The 15,089-nt window shown below is 50.4% G+C and overlaps 1 protein-coding gene across 11 annotated transcripts in view; it reads left to right on the top strand.

The window, feature by feature from the left end:
• PPFIBP2 (PPFIA binding protein 2) overlaps positions 1 to 15,089 on the top strand; it is a 125,884-nt gene that overhangs the window by 108,079 nt on the left and 2,716 nt on the right. For 8 of the 11 annotated variants that reach the window (XM_023754574.1, XM_023754576.1, XM_023754573.1 and 5 more), the window contains 12 exons: positions 830 to 887; positions 1,826 to 1,867; positions 4,752 to 4,890; positions 6,479 to 6,620; positions 7,271 to 7,399; positions 9,120 to 9,270; positions 9,558 to 9,669; positions 9,903 to 9,991; positions 10,303 to 10,425; positions 11,673 to 11,798; positions 12,497 to 12,685; positions 13,612 to 14,348. In XM_023754574.1, the coding sequence (XP_023610342.1) occupies positions 830 to 887; positions 1,826 to 1,867; positions 4,752 to 4,890; positions 6,479 to 6,620; positions 7,271 to 7,399; positions 9,120 to 9,270; positions 9,558 to 9,669; positions 9,903 to 9,991; positions 10,303 to 10,425; positions 11,673 to 11,798; positions 12,497 to 12,685; positions 13,612 to 13,800 (1,489 nt within the window). In that variant the 3' untranslated portion in view covers positions 13,801 to 14,348. Of the gene's footprint in view, positions 1 to 829; positions 888 to 1,825; positions 1,868 to 4,751; positions 4,891 to 6,026; positions 6,060 to 6,478; positions 6,621 to 7,270; positions 7,400 to 9,119; positions 9,271 to 9,557; positions 9,670 to 9,902; positions 9,992 to 10,302; positions 10,426 to 11,672; positions 11,799 to 12,496; positions 12,686 to 13,611; positions 14,349 to 15,089 lie in introns of those variants that run through there. The other 3 variants (XM_023754584.1, XM_023754583.1, XM_023754575.1) reach the window with 3 other exon arrangements.

Genomic DNA, 15,089 nt, shown 5'->3' with positions numbered 1-15,089 from the left:
GAAGCTTCCCCAGATGGGCGCTGAGTCTCCAGAGCTTGTACTCTCAGAAACCCACTTTCCATTCCCCCTGAGCCTCTTAGCCCCAGAGCAAACAGTGGTGTCAAAGAGGGTGACCAGCCAGTCCTTAGTTTAGTAGAATAAGAAATTTGGTTTATGAGTTCACTCGGGAGAAAGTAACTCACACTGACCAGACTCACAAGAGACTAATGTACAAGAGATGCTGACTTCTTCATATGAACTGAGAAATACTACTGCCAGGGAGAGACTTGTCACAAGGTAACCCTTGTGACCACAGTGGTGTTGCTTCTTCTCTCTCCAGTTGGCGCCCTTCTCTGTAAAGTAGCCCCTGTAAAAGCAAATTCTTCTGAGCAGACTGGAAAACTCTAGCAGGTCATGCTTTGGAAGTGGGGATGGCTGATTTTCTTATCTGCTCTAAAGTAATTCTTCCCCCTGAGTTACTCTCAGGCTCAGACAGGGCAGTATTGGCACCTTTCCTCTCTTTGAGTCTGTTGACTTTGGTCTTTTATGACCACAAAACAGTCAGCTTACATTGATACAACGGAATGGAATGTTTTTGAGGAATGCCAAGGACTTTTGATTTGGATTTAAGCGATGCTTTCATGCCTTCACCAACACATTGTCCCACCAGACTATCCCTGAGATGGGCCATTCTCATCTTATATACAATCATTATGATGAGAGGGTGGCTTTTTCCTGACCTTGACCCTAAGCCCAAGACAGACTACTGGTTAAACATTTGGAATGTTCTCTGCATGAATGATACTACGTACCTCCTTCTCCAGTAACTCTTTCTTATGTGTTTTTCTAGGGCTCAGAAAAAACTCTCCTGTAGTCTAGAAGATTTGAGAAGTGAACCTGTGGATAAGGTCAGCCCATCAGTCTCTCCATAAGACTCCTGAGCTACTTCTCTGTGCCCAGCACAGTGCTGGGACACAGGCGAGGTCTCGGTCCCCGCCTTGTAGAGCCTTTTATAAAGTTAATGGGGTGGCAGGAATTATGGGAATATCTTTAAAAAACCAGTCAGGTGTGGTCCAAGGTATCCTAGTGGCCAGGTAAGCCAGGAAAGGCTGCCTGGAGATGATGAGAAAAGATACTGAGGTGGGCAGAGGCAGGTTTTGGGAAATGGGGAGCAGGAGAAGGTAAGGTCAGGACCATGAGTCATATCAAGTCCCAGGAGACCTTGAATACTGGCCCGGTATCCTCAGGGCACCCTGTGTATTGCAGAGATTCTAAAAAGTGATGCGGATAAAGGAGACGCTCCCAGGAGTGAGCTACAGGATCCTTTAGAAGATTGTAGAGAAAGCATTTGTAAGGGTCTGGGAAGATGAGGAGGGCTCTGTGGCCCTTTATGAGGGTAGCCCTTGACCGTGTGGGTAAACCCTGAACTGGAGGAGAGTGTCACAGTGAGGACATTGGAGACCAAGGGGTCCTGCCCTGATAGAGCATCTTCCCTGAGCCCCGCCGCCCAGGATCCTGTGGTCTACAGCAGTGTACCAGCCTCCCTGGTGATGCCGTGGAAAACCATAGAGGGTAGAGGTGGCAGGAGGCACATGCCCATTCAGTAGCTTTGCTCCCATGGTCTTCTGCCTCTTGCTTCTCCTGGTCAGATGCTGGCAGCTGCCCAGGACATCTGTCTATGTGGTTGGTCAGTGATTCCTGTTTCCTGCCATGGAGGATGGTTACCTGGCATAACAATAGGGAGGGAGGGGATGAGCCTTGCAGATGCAAGCGGTCCTGAGTTGTTGGTGACTAACACGGGTCTCTTTTTCTCCATGTAATTGAAATCCTCCTTGTCATTCCATAGTGTGTCAACGGGAACAAACTGTCCCTGGTGGGAGAACCCAAGGTACGTTAAATGCATGTCCCTCTCACCTGTATGTGGTTGTATTGCTTTTCATTTAGCAAGTTACAGCTTTTGTAACCTTAAAATATGTCAACTCTAAAGGTAAGAGGGTGAGAGAAAAGACAACATTGCCCATTTTCTTTGTATGTGCACCCTGCTGTCTTGTGTGCTTTCACCTCCATTATCTGTGGGGTAGGGTTTCCTATATCTTCTCCGTTTGATAGGCTCAGAGAAATTCACCTTCAACCAGGCAGCGTAGATGCGATTACTGGAAAGGGGATATGGTCTCAGCACACAACTAGAGGAGGGCGACAGCGTTCACTCTTTCTGTGCTGATATGCCATGGTTAAAAACCCAGGCGTCCGTTCAGCCACAGCGGCATCTAACATTGGTGACTGAGCGCTCATTACACTGTAAGATACACTGTGATCTTTTCTTGCTCTGTCTCTGACATACATCTGCTGGGCTTCCCTAGAATGCCATCGCTGATCCCGGCTCTCCCTCTGGAGCCCTGCTCCTGACAGCTCTAGGATATAAGCCCCTCGGGCCCTCTCTGAGTTAAACATCCTCTTCTCATGTGCACAGATCACAAACCTTTGGCATCCCCGTTCAGTCTCCTGGGATCAGCACTATTTCCTCAGTGTCTCCTCCAGCTGTGCCCTGGACCAGACTTTGTGATGTTCCTGATGAGGTCTGTCCTGTGCCCTCCCATCCAGGGACTGCTCTGGTAGTACTGCTGTCACTCCAGGCCCTGGCACACGACCTTTTCAGTGCCTGTTTATGGGCTCTGAGGCGGGAACTGTTATTCTCTATTTAGAAACAATCAAAGGTTCTGAGAGGCTAAGAGAAAGGGCTCTGCCTAGCTTGGTCTGACTCAACGCCCAGGCTCCTCCCACTCAATGTGCTGCCTCTGTGCTGGGCAGTCAGTTACATGCTGCTCCCTGGCTGGGAGTTCATTCCCCCATAACCAGGCTTACTCTTCTTGGAGACCAGGGAAGCCACCTGATTCAAGCATTTCTGTTTCCCCTGCGTCCCATCCTGACCTTGCACAACCTTCACTCGCAGTGAGTCCTTCCTTCCCAGCTTCTCTTCTTGGCTAAACAGAGCTAAGAGCCCTTTCTATCGCCTTCAGCTCTTTCTCACTCATCTGGGCCACCTTGGAAGCCCATCCCTTGGATTAGATCCATGCGCTCTTCACATCTCAGCTCCTCAGCAAGCTCCCAGAGCAGCCCACGTCAATGGCCTCGGTTGCCTCTGCCCTTCTTAGGAGGGCACTGTTGATGCAACCAGAAGTCTGTTTTGAGACCCCCATCTCCCCACTCCCATATTTCCTGTATATTATGGAACTTGGAGTCAGACGCTTCAGTTTTCTAAATTGGTTGAATTCTGCCTTTCCCACAGTCAGAAAAAATACGGACTTCCAGGGTACAGTCCCAGGGGGGCTGATTCATGGGACCAGGCTGCAAAGTGGGGATTTATATGGTTTTTACACTTGCCCCAGGTGATGGGGAGGCAGCCAGGCCATGGACCAGCGTTTGGACATTGTTGGGCTTGAACACATGTCTGTCCTTTCAGGCCCAGGCTCTACCTATGGGTCACTGTGAACTTAAAAACCACATGGTCTTCATCTCTCAAGGTTCTGATGATTTTGACCTCACCAGCCGTTCTTTCAGAATTATTTGAGAATTTCACTTTTCTCATAGTTCTCCTTTCTGAACTTCTTTATAGGGCATTAGTATTCAGTGTCCAAAGAATGAATTGGATTTCAAACAATTTCTAGGACATGGATTTATAAGCAAACTGAATTCAGACATGTATTGGGCACTTGGCTGTTAACTAAATGAAACTTCAAAAGATATCTTGGGGACCCTTTCCCCCTCCCCACGTGGGAGTCTATTCTGTTACTCTTCCTCTCTCCCCACATGGGAGTCTGTACTTGTTCTTCAATAAATCTCCACCTTTGCTATACTAAAAAAAAAAAAAAAGATATCTCAGTCCAGAAGTCTCCTGTTGCTTGTCTGACTCGTCCGTTTTGAAATCGATTTTGTCTTTCATGTTACTTTTCTTCTGAGTCCAAGGATTCACACTTGACTCCCTTGGTAATGTTGCTTCAACTTTTCTTTTTCTTTTATTCTCACTCAAATGCATTGCACTATGTTTCCCTCATGTTTGTGAATTTAGGGGCCATTATATCTTTCTTGACTAAATAAGTACAATTTTTCTTTCCCTCCTAATCAGCTGTTTCTTTGGGACACTTCCTATGGCCAGGCCCATTGCACTGGGGCTACACCTCATGCAGACCATGATCCCAAGTTCCTAGGGGACTCTGTTGGCATGTAGCCCTCTTGCTCATTTCCTGTGGTCATCTCCCCTGAGTGCAGTGTACCTTCTCTCTTTGCCTTAATCTGGTATTTTCAAAATTAATATTTTCATAATATAGAATTATTAACATATACTATAGGTGTAATATATTATCATATTAGGTGTAATATATATTAGTTATTATATAATAAAGCAACAGCTTTTAATATAATTCTGATTTATTTATTCAAAGGGCTCAAAGGGTAATTTATAGCTGTTAATTCATTGAGCCTCTGAGCGCCACACCAAATGAAAAGGCCTCCTTTGCATCTCTCCTCTGCTTCCTGCTTAGTCAGTTGCAGTCAGCCCTGCATTTGGGCTTTCCTCCTGCCCAGACTCACTGTGTGGCCTCAGAACTCTGGTCCCCTCTCCTGGCCTGCACTGACTGACCTCTGAGGGGTCTCTGAGTCAGCTGGAGCGAAGTTGACTCCTGGAGAATAGGGTGTTGTCCCTGCAGCCCGAGGTTTCCTAGTGGGGTTTGAGTCTGAGACTAACGGCTAATTCAACATCTCTCTCCTTCCAATAGGACAGCACTTTCCTGGCGGAGCACAAATACCCCACGTTACCTGGGAAGCTTCCAGGAGCCATGCCCAATGGAGACGCTACCAAATCTACTCCCACCACCCCCAAGCTTGACCCCACAGGCAACAGCCTGCGGAGGCTGAGTGAGTGTCCAGGCTTCGGCACCTCCAGTCAGTGCACGAGATCCTGTGCCACCACGGCAGCCCACAGCTGGAGAATGAGGCGGGTGGGCTAATGGGACAAGTCAGACCACTTCCAGAGACTCCTTGCTCCCTGTCTGGGCACAACGTTTCCTTCAGTAAACATCTTAGAGCCCAGAAAACCAGGGTGTGCACCCACCCTTTCTTTCCAGCTGTAATTACTCCAGCCCTCTCTCTCCCATTCCTCCTCTCTTGAACCCCTCCCTGCCCTTCCCATCATTCCTCCTCTCCCTCATTCTGAGACTCCCCAGTCCACCCTTCCTGTCCCTGCTGTGCCTCCTCTGTCCCCCTGATCTCCCCTTTCCTGTCTCTCCTTCCTCTCTGCAGCCTCTCTATTTCCAGTAGGATGGTATTATGGGCTCTCCCGAGGGAGAGCATTTCCTTAGAGAAATGGAATCAGTGGCCAGTGGGCAAGGATGCCAGTGCACAGATATCCGTTGGATGCCTAGGACCCGAAACCGTGGAGGTCTCTGCTGCTTTTCATGCAGAAGAGGCCATCTTTCCCCTACAGCATCGCATATCCATGGGGCCCGGGAGGGAATATTCGGGTCCTGGCAGAGCTCTCCTACCCCTGACTCCTCATCCCTGGCTATTCCCCGTGCCAGCCCTTGTGTTGGCGTCTGTCCTTGGCCAGTTCTGCCTCTAGCTGCAGGTGCTCCAGATAAGCCCTTGATTGAGTATGTCCTGGTGACCCTCAGACTTGGACTTGCGGTGGCTTTGGACATTCTAGTCTGACGGAGTCCTGGCACCTGCACAAGCGTTGTGGGGCCCGGTGTATTCAGCCCTGCCGCCCTTCCTCCCTCTCCCTACCTGTGGATACCTCACCTGCCAGGAGGTGGCTCCCGGGGTGTCCGGTCCCCTCACCTGAAGCCTCCTCTCACTGCACCGGCCCTGGTGCCGAGCTCAGTCACCATTCCTCCCCTTCCTTCCTCGTTGGGATTATTTTTCTTCCTGTTTGAGTTTTTCTCTCTTGCTCGATGACTTTTGTTTATTTCTTTGCTTCCCTATAACTCTGGTGGGCTGGACTTGGGCCTCTGTTGCTTCTTCATGTGGCTTCTCTGCTTCTTGGTTGGCTGGAGATCGTGGCCGGAGTGTCAGTGCCCCCGTATTAGGTACTGTACCCTTCCAGGTGAGGTGGAGCGTGACATGCCCTGCTTCCCTACCCTAACCGTCCCTTCTGAGCATGCAGCCAGGTACCCCTCCTGCCTGCATTCCCTAGTCTCCCTTGGGAAAAAGAAAGCACCCTCCTTGTTGGAGTTACCAGCAAGTATTTGGACCCCAAACCCTTAGAATTTGAAGGCATTAGCTCACCCAGATTTGAATTCTAAACCTAAGTCGTTCGAGAGAAACCTGGAGTGTGCTCGAGCCCCCTATTGAGGTCTTGGTGTAAAGTTCTGCCCTGAAGGCAGAGCTGGGCAGACTCTTCCCAATGCCCACGGCCCACGGGAGGATGTCCAGGCCTGGGGGAGAAGTTTCTGAAGGTCATGGCCCTTCCTCCCATTCACATATCATCACCTTCTTTCAACCTCAGGAGACACAGAAAGCGGTTGGGATGATACTGTTATGGCCAACGACTTCTCATCCACGTCATCTGGTACTGAGTCGGGTCCCCAGTCTCCCCTGTCACCAGATGGAAAACGGAGTCCCAAAGGCATCAAGAAATTCTGGGGAAAGTAAGTTGGTGGCGATTGTAATTATATTGCTTGGGATTAATATTCTTCTTGACTGGGCAAAGAGTCTACGTAAACCCCTGTGCAATTAAATATTAGAAAAGCAGTGAAAATGGAGTGCTCCAAGAATTTGAGTGACTTCTTTTAGGGCCCAGAGAAAGAGAACTGTGAAAGACATCCATTAAATATAGCCAGTTACCTTACATGCCATTCATTCTAGGCGCCCACCCATTCCACACACCCTGAGCACATTCTCTGCGGCTCAGCCACATGTGCTTTGGGAGAGACATATGTATGAGACCACTTGCTTCCTTTTTAGGGGTCAGTCTGTGTCTTAAGACATCTTTGAAGATAGGAAGCTGACTACTTGCTGGCCCAAATGACCCAGTCTGTGAAATGAGGCAGAAACCAGCACCAACCTCCACTTTTACTCCCAAAGGGAGGGGCCCAAATCCCAGAGGCAGGGTTAGAATTGAGGCTTGGGTCTGGCCAAGGAGCTATCACAGGTCATGATCCTTGGCCTCTGGGGAGGCACCGGGAAGCAGTGCCATTGAGTCCTGGGTCTGGCTGGTGTGGGCCGGCGTAGGAGGGGGTGCGCCAACACCACGCTTCCAGGCTGTCCCTGACAGTCTCCATGGATGCTCTCCACACAGAATCCGAAGAACTCAGTCAGGAAATTTCAACACCGATGTACCAGGGATGGCGGAGTTTCGGCGAGGTGGGCTCCGGGCGACTGCAGGGCCAAGGCTCTCTAGGACAAGAGACCCCAAGGGTCAGAAAAGGTAAGGCTCCCTCTAGTCCATCTATAAAGAACTGTGTGAAATCCTGGCCAGGGTGGAGTGGGGCCGGGGCCGGACGTCCCAGGGAATCCAGGGGTGGAAGGCAGAGCTTCCCAACCTTTCCCCGTTGGACATGAATAGACCTCTCTCATGCTCATAGGCACGTGGAGGAAGAAGCAAGAGTGTTTTTTGTTTGGTGTTGTGTTTTGTTTTTTTGTGTGTGTTTTTTGTTTTTGTTTTTGTTTTTGTCATTCTGGCCCTTCAAGGAAATCACTTCTTTTTAACAACTCAATAAGGCTTTTTAAAAAAATGTTTTTTTAACCACCATGTTAGGGGTACTTTCTTGGAAGAAACCTTTTGAAATATCTGGCCTTCTATATATTCCATAAATCACCATTTATTTTTAAAAATGAATATAAAGTTGCCTTGTCAATTTCTTTCCTCTCACCTCCTCCCAAAGAAGACTCTGTGGAGATTTTAAGTGTGCCATTAATATTCACACTTTACATGAAAAATTGATGTCTCTAAGAATTGATGGCTTTGTAATACCCAGGCATCCTGTCTAGAAACACGATCTGGCTCTTCATTTATTCATGTCTTTTTATGCTGCTCAGTTGGATGTTACAATTACCACCTCCCCCCGTCCCTGCAGGCAGTGACTCAGGACCCACACATTTATTGAAAAGGCAGCTCCTAAACATTTTATCATTTTGGTTGCTATGAGTGGGATTTTTAAATTATTTTAACAAAACATGTTAGTGTCTGTGCACTGATGGTATATAGAAAATTGTGGATTGATGCATGTCATAAATATTACATATGTGTGTATTTTATAACTAGCCACCTTACTGATTCTCTAGGGTTTTCAAGGTGGACAGTCTTCTGAAAAGAGTGGCTTTTATTTTTACCTTTCTAATGGCTATACTTCTTATCTTTATCTCATCTCTTCCTATACTGCCTACAGGTCTCAGTTATTAGTGCTGATATTAGCACTGATAAAAAGTATTACTTTTTAAAATATATGTATATATATTTTTATTGATTTCAGAGGTGAAGGGAGAAAGAGAGAGAGAGAGAGAGAAAGAGAAACATCAGTGATGAGAGAGAATCATTTATTGGCTGCCTCCTGCACATCCCACACTGGGGATCGAGCCTGCAACTCTGGAGTTGAACTGTGACCTCCTGGTTCATAGGTCAACACTCAGCCACTAAACCAAGCTGGCTGGGCTTGCTTTTTTATTGGCTTCAATGTGAATGCCCCTAGTATTTCATTAGGTATTAGCTGTTGTTGATTGGAGTGTTTTTGTTTGTTTGTTTTTTAATGTGAGAGAACTGACCCTTTTTTCTAGTTTTCTGAGTGTTTTCCTAAAAGTGGTGTTGAACCCTGTGGAAAACATGCTTCAGTGTGGCTCTTCATCCTAATGGGGCAGGACTCTGGGCTTGAGGCACGTGTGCACATGTGCCTGAACCATGGCACACATAAACACGCCTCACAAGGATCGTGTAACAGCCCCATGCTCTCAGCAGCTACAGACTTTAATTCACACCAGCTGCCACTGGAAACTAGAGACCACCTCAGATGAGTGTGTGGAGTTTTTTCAACTAGATCCCATGGTGGGGAGTGTTTGTTAAAACATAGTCCCCCTCTTTGTGAGGCTCAGTTACGTACAGATGGAGCCTCAGGCCCCCCACTCACAGGCAATGCTGTCTTCCTGCTTCCCAGTGACCCCAATGCCCCCTTCGCCCAGTGGACTACGGAGCGCGTGTGCTTGTGGCTGGAGGACTTCGGCCTGGCTCAGTACGTCATCTTTGCCAGACAGTGGGTGACTTCTGGCCACACTTTACTGACCGCTACCCCTCAGGACATGGAAAAGGTAAGAGCTGAGCCTCCGGGCAAGGAGATTCCCATCTTTCCCCAAACCGATGCCTGGGAGCTGAGGTTCCCCAATCATCCTGCACCCCCACTCTTCCACCCCCCGCTCCACACACAGCAGAGTGGACAGAGCAGGCCCAGACTCCCTCTGTTGCTGCAAATGGATCCCTTATCGCTGTGCAGGATTCTGCTGCCACCCAGGTGGAATATCTCCACCCAGACACAGCGTCCTCTGAAGGCTTAGCTGCCCGCCGAAAATTCACATCTGTCTTCATCTTTCAATTTCAGGAGCTAGGAATTAAGCACCCTCTTCACAGGAAGAAGCTGGTTTTAGCAGTAAAAGCCATCAACACCAAGCAGGAGGAGAAGTCTGCGCTCCTAGACCACATCTGGGTGACACGTAAGGACAGGCTTATGTGCATTGTTTCTGGCAGCTCCTCCGGGAAGACGGTTTCCCTGGGAATGTGTGTCTCAAAGACGGCTGTCTTTTGGGGGAAGGCAGATGGATTACTAAACCTTATGGGGAGTCCAGCCAGAACTCCAAAATGAGCATCTGCTGCCCCATTTCCTGTGGCACCCACATTCTCCCATCCTCTCGAATTCTACCTCATCTGTTTCCTCCTGTGTCTGCAGGTTGGCTTGATGATATTGGCTTACCCCAGTACAAAGACCAGTTTCATGAATCCAGAGTTGATGGACGCATGCTGCAGTACCTGACTGTGGTGAGGGTTTTCCCTTTCAATATTTCACTCGTCCCTGTGAGCTCTCAGCTCAGGTGTCCCTGGGGTGGCTATTTTAAACTTGATTCCGCCACCTCCCTCACATCCTTAAGGTCTGAAAATCATGTTGTTTGTCACATAAGAGGTGCCAAGTCGCCAAGTCCGAACCATTGTGCTAAGAAAAGCTGTTGGTGTGTCCATGTGCACCTGCCAAGATGTGGTTGGCTTGTCTGTGTTTGGTCTGAGAAGGAACCTCAGGGGTCTTTTGTCACTTTGGAAACTCTGGTTCATCAACCAAAACTTTCCTCTTCCAGAATGATCTACTCTTCTTAAAAGTCACCAGCCAACTACATCATCTCAGCATCAAATGTGCCATTCACGTGCTGCACGTCAACAAGTTCAACCCCCACTGCCTGCACCGGCGGCCGGCTGATGAGGTGAGGGCGGGACGGTACCTGTCTGGGAAGCCCGGAGCCAGGACAGCTGTAAGATTGGGTATAAGAAAGCAAGAGTAACATCATCACGAACTGGCTGGGGGTTCGTTCCTTTGCTAGTGCTCTGTGGTGCCCCATGCACTCCATGGTCTATGCTTTGTGCCCCACAGGAGCCACCAGACCTTCAAGTTCCCACCTTCTCTTGGGGAGTCTGGCTGTGGGCCAGAGGGCGGGAGCAGCAAGTCTTTCACAGCCATCATAATAATGAAAGGCGATAAGGAAATGTGCAAAGGAGAGGGAGGGAGAGACAAAACAGAAAGATGGGTGTCAAAGGAGGCAGAGGAGAGGAGACGAGGAGCCCATAAGGAACCAGACATTTTGGACTAGATCCCCCTATTGGTAGATATGAAATTAACTGACCTCCAGTCCCAGGTGCACCGGGGATCCATGAGCAGGTTTTTTCTAGAGAAGAAATTTTGTAGTTAAACACAGCAACCCAAATTCTGAAGAAGTCCCTGATAATGTACCATGAACCTCAGAGTTCCTGGTGGGCCCTGAAACTAACGGGGTGTGACTACACCCCGTCCTCCATGTTCCTGGGAACTAAGTCTAACTGCTCTAAGATTAACTCTGCTTCCTGAGGGACTAATGACGCCTCCATGTTCCTGGGAACTAAGTCTAACTGCTCTAAGATTAACTCTGCTTCCTGAGGGACTAATGACGCCTACCCCTACCCTCCATCACCTATTTTTCCCCTCTTCAGCAAATTTTTGGGGGGGGGGGGGAGGGAGATGGGGTGGGGAGGGAGACGCTAGAGACAAGACACCTAGGCACAAGTATCTTAACGTGTGCTCTCCTAAAACATTTGGCCACACCAGGGAGATGTTTTTGTCTATAAAACACTCAGCTCATAATTGACAGTCCTCTTTAAAGTTATGTTGAATCACTGAATGAATGACTCTATGCCTTTGGAGACTATTGTTTCCAAAGTTAACCAGAGAATTAGGGAATAACAGGATTCTGGAATCAGATATCTCAGTGTAGAATATCCTGCAAGATACCATCAGAGCTCCATTTCTCGCAAACTGGAAACGCTCTCAGGCAGCTGGTCTTGCCGCCTGAGTCACTGGGTTGTGGGACTTATCTTCTGGCGAGGCAGCCGGGGCGGGCTCATTCCCAGGGGCTGCTCCACAGAGCGCCATGGTGGGGTCTGTTAGACCTAATCTCGTCGTTCTTCTTCTCCCTCACAGGGTAACCTTTCTCCTTCAGAAGTTGTGCAGTGGTCCAACCACAGGGTGATGGAGTGGCTGAGGTCCGTGGACCTGGCGGAATATGCACCCAACCTTCGTGGGAGCGGCGTCCATGGAGGTCTCATTGTGAGTGGCTCTTTGGACTCGCCCACCTGCCTCAGTGAAAACTGGGCCACTCAGAAATTGCTTTCTTAAGGGCTGGACATAAGTCCTAGTAAAAATATTTGCTATTTCACCTGAAATCCTTGTATAAGTTGAAGTCTCAAAGTGTTTTGATAATTTGTGGTTGAGAATTAATATACCTCATAGAAGCAAGAAGGCCCCTGGAAGGACTTTCCTAGCCACAGGCCAGAGGGTTCCAGGGAAAGGGGCTGTGTGAGAATCAGCCCTCAGCTCTACCTCCTCCTATAGGAACATGGGGGCCAGGGAAGGGATTGAGAGGCCACCAAAATGTAGCTTCCTGCTTGCCGTGATACAGTCCTTCTCGTCACTCAGATCTGTCAAGTGGCAAAGCCAGTAGGGAAATGAGGAAGGGGTGGCTTGGATGTCAACCAGAGTGGAGCCTGGGAGGTGTCCTTATCTAAGAGGTCACAGTTCTCTGCTCGTCTGTGAAAAGGAGATGTTCCGTCAGCATTTGTGCTAGTGTCTGCTCAAAGCCAGGCTCTGGGCCAGGTAGAGAGGGGCGTGGGACACAGGTCAAGTGCGAGCTTCAGCTCTTCCCTGGAGGCACACCCAGGCCCGCAGTGGGTGGGGAAAGCGCATTTCTTCGTCATCACCTGGAGCCCCTTCGTCACCACTGGGTGACTTGTCTGGTTTCTTTTTAGATCCTGGAGCCACGCTTCACTGGGGACACCCTGGCTATGCTTCTCAATATCCCCCCACAAAAGACGCTCCTCAGACGCCACCTAACTACTAAATTCAATGCTCTGATTGGTCCTGAGGCTGAACAGGAGAAGCGGGAGAAAATGACCTCACCAGCTTACACACCACTGACCACCACAGCCAAAGTCCGGGTGAGTGGCGGACACTTTCTGCGGCGGTCCAGCGGCCCTCCTCCTGCCCTCATGCTGTACAGCAATGACCCAGCACCCGGGGCCAACCCAGTGCGTGCACCTGGGCGAAAAGCTCTCTCAGCTCTGCTGTGGTCTCACTGTTAGTGTGTTAGTTCCTGGCCACTGTTGAGTCCAAGGCACAAAGTGCAGGTTGCTTTACACGGACGTCGCGTGCAGGAAGCAGTTATTCTTGGGAGGCTAGGAGCTGGTCCTCTACCTTGACTCACTTTCCCGGGCCTGGGCTCCTTGCAGTCAAACCCAGTTTTGTGCCACAGGAGTGTTCCCCTTGGCAGCTGGCACATAGTTATCCAGAAGTCCTGAGGTTGTCCCAGTCCCAGCACCACTCACTGGGGCTCTCAGAATAAAACCACTCCCATCTGACCTGCCTGAGCCACATGGTCCTCAGACCAGGTCCTTCCCAGACCTCCTTCCCCAAGGGAGCAAGACAGGAAGTGTGTCCGGGGGAGCATCAGAAACGCTGCTGGGCACAGCTGGAGAGGGGAAGGAGGGCCACCCAAGCCTGTCCCCTGTGGCTCCAAAAGGGCAAGTGGAAGGAAGGAGAGCTCCCCTGTGTGGTACCAGCAGCTGTGGTGAGGCAGGGCCTCTAGGCATCCCTGTCCCCGGGCAATGCCAGCATCCCTGCTGGGACGGCAGGCATGCGTCTCAGGAGCCGAGTCTTGGGGGAGCAGCACTCCACGTAAGATCATTTACCTGTGGGTCTTTCCCCAGCATGGATATTGCTTACAGGAGCTCTGTTTGGTTAAGAGTTTTTCCAGAAGCAGTTTGCCTTGCATCTTCCTCAGAGGCCTGCCGTGTAAGGTATTGTCAGTCACACCTGCACACCAGCTTGACGATCTTCTCATAATCTTGCATTTGCTGTGTTTTAGCCAAGGAAACTGGGATTCTCACATTTTGGAAACATAAGGAAAAAGAAGTTCGACGAATCAACGGACTACATTTGCCCAATGGAGCCCAGTGACAGTGTCGGTGACAGGGTCTACAGTGGCTACCGGGGCCTCGGCCCACTCGATGCCCCCGAAGTGGATGGGCTGGACCAGGTGGGACAGACTAGCTGATGCCCCTGTCACCTGTCCTCTCTGTGCACCCTGAGAACTCACAGTAACACCGTGTGTGTCAGCACATAACTGCATCTCACCCCCGTGCGTGTGCATGGCTCGCAGAGAACACTCAGCCATCGTGTTCCCCTGGGCCTGTCTCTCGAACCCCAAGGGTGGCCAGGGCATGGAGTCGCACCTTTGCTGAGGGGCCAGACTTTGGGAACGGTTGCCAAAGGTGCTCTCACTCAGGGGGAAAGACACTAAAAGATGCCTGTACATTTTTGGTACTTCTCAGTGTCCCATCTTCAGCACCCATGGAAATATACAAGCTTGGACACAGGTCCCGAGACCTTGGACCATCGCCAGGGGCTCACTCTCAGGCCCGTCCACTGTGCTTCAGTAGAGGGGCAATCTCAAGTGCCTTAGGCCTGTGCCACAGTCTCGGCTGTGATCCAAGGGACAGCAGCAGGGGTTTCTGCCGCCATGACAGTGTCACTGTGCTGTGCCTTACTACAGAGGTGGTCACTTCCTCCTGGTAATAAAACGATATTTATGTGGAAAGCAAACCGTACAGCACGTCTTTAGTCTTGGTGGGGAAGAGAGCCGAGCACATCTGGAGATGAGTCCTGCCCCCTGCACAGCGTGAGAGCCAGCGGCACCCAGCTGGGAGACGGGTCCCCGCTGCGCACACTATGGATCTGCCAAGTGCCATGGACGAGGGGGAGGAGCAAGGAAGGACCCCGACCCCCACCCCCACCCCACATCCTTCAGAGGAGGCCTGTGGCCCTGTAGCCTCAGGCTCCACCCCCCTCATGTCTCACACACGTCCTGACTGTAGGTCACATCTCACGTGCAGACCCCACAGTTGGATTCTGTTTCAGCGGCGTGGGCCACCCAGTGAAGGTGGTGGTGGGGAGACAAGAAGGCGGCCTTGCTGGAAGGACTTTCTGCTCTTTCATGTGTTTTGCCAGCTTCTCTGTTATGGGCCCGGCTGGGCCCCTAGCCACTGTGGGGGTTGGTCCGCCTGTGCTGGCAGGGCTGCAAAGACCTGCTTCCTGATTTAGAGGCTGACTAACTGATAATGGGTCTTCCAGACTGGCTTTGTCTGGCCAAGGACTGCCTGAGAGACACGCCTGGGCTCCTGCCCAGGAGAGTCTAGCTTGCCCCGGGCAGCTTTTGGCTCTGCTCGGTCCCCTGGGGCCTCATCTGCAGAAGCCTAACGGCCTCATTGTGACCGTCTGGTGTCCCGGGGCCTCATGACCCCATTGAGGACACTCGGATTCTGTCCCAGATGGAGCCAGTGCTCA

Source organism: Myotis lucifugus, unplaced genomic scaffold (genome assembly GCF_000147115.1).
Source record: "Myotis lucifugus unplaced genomic scaffold, Myoluc2.0 scaffold_61, whole genome shotgun sequence".
Classification (NCBI taxonomy): domain Eukaryota; kingdom Metazoa; phylum Chordata; class Mammalia; order Chiroptera; family Vespertilionidae; genus Myotis; species Myotis lucifugus.
This window is presented reverse-complemented; position numbering and strand designations above follow the sequence as displayed.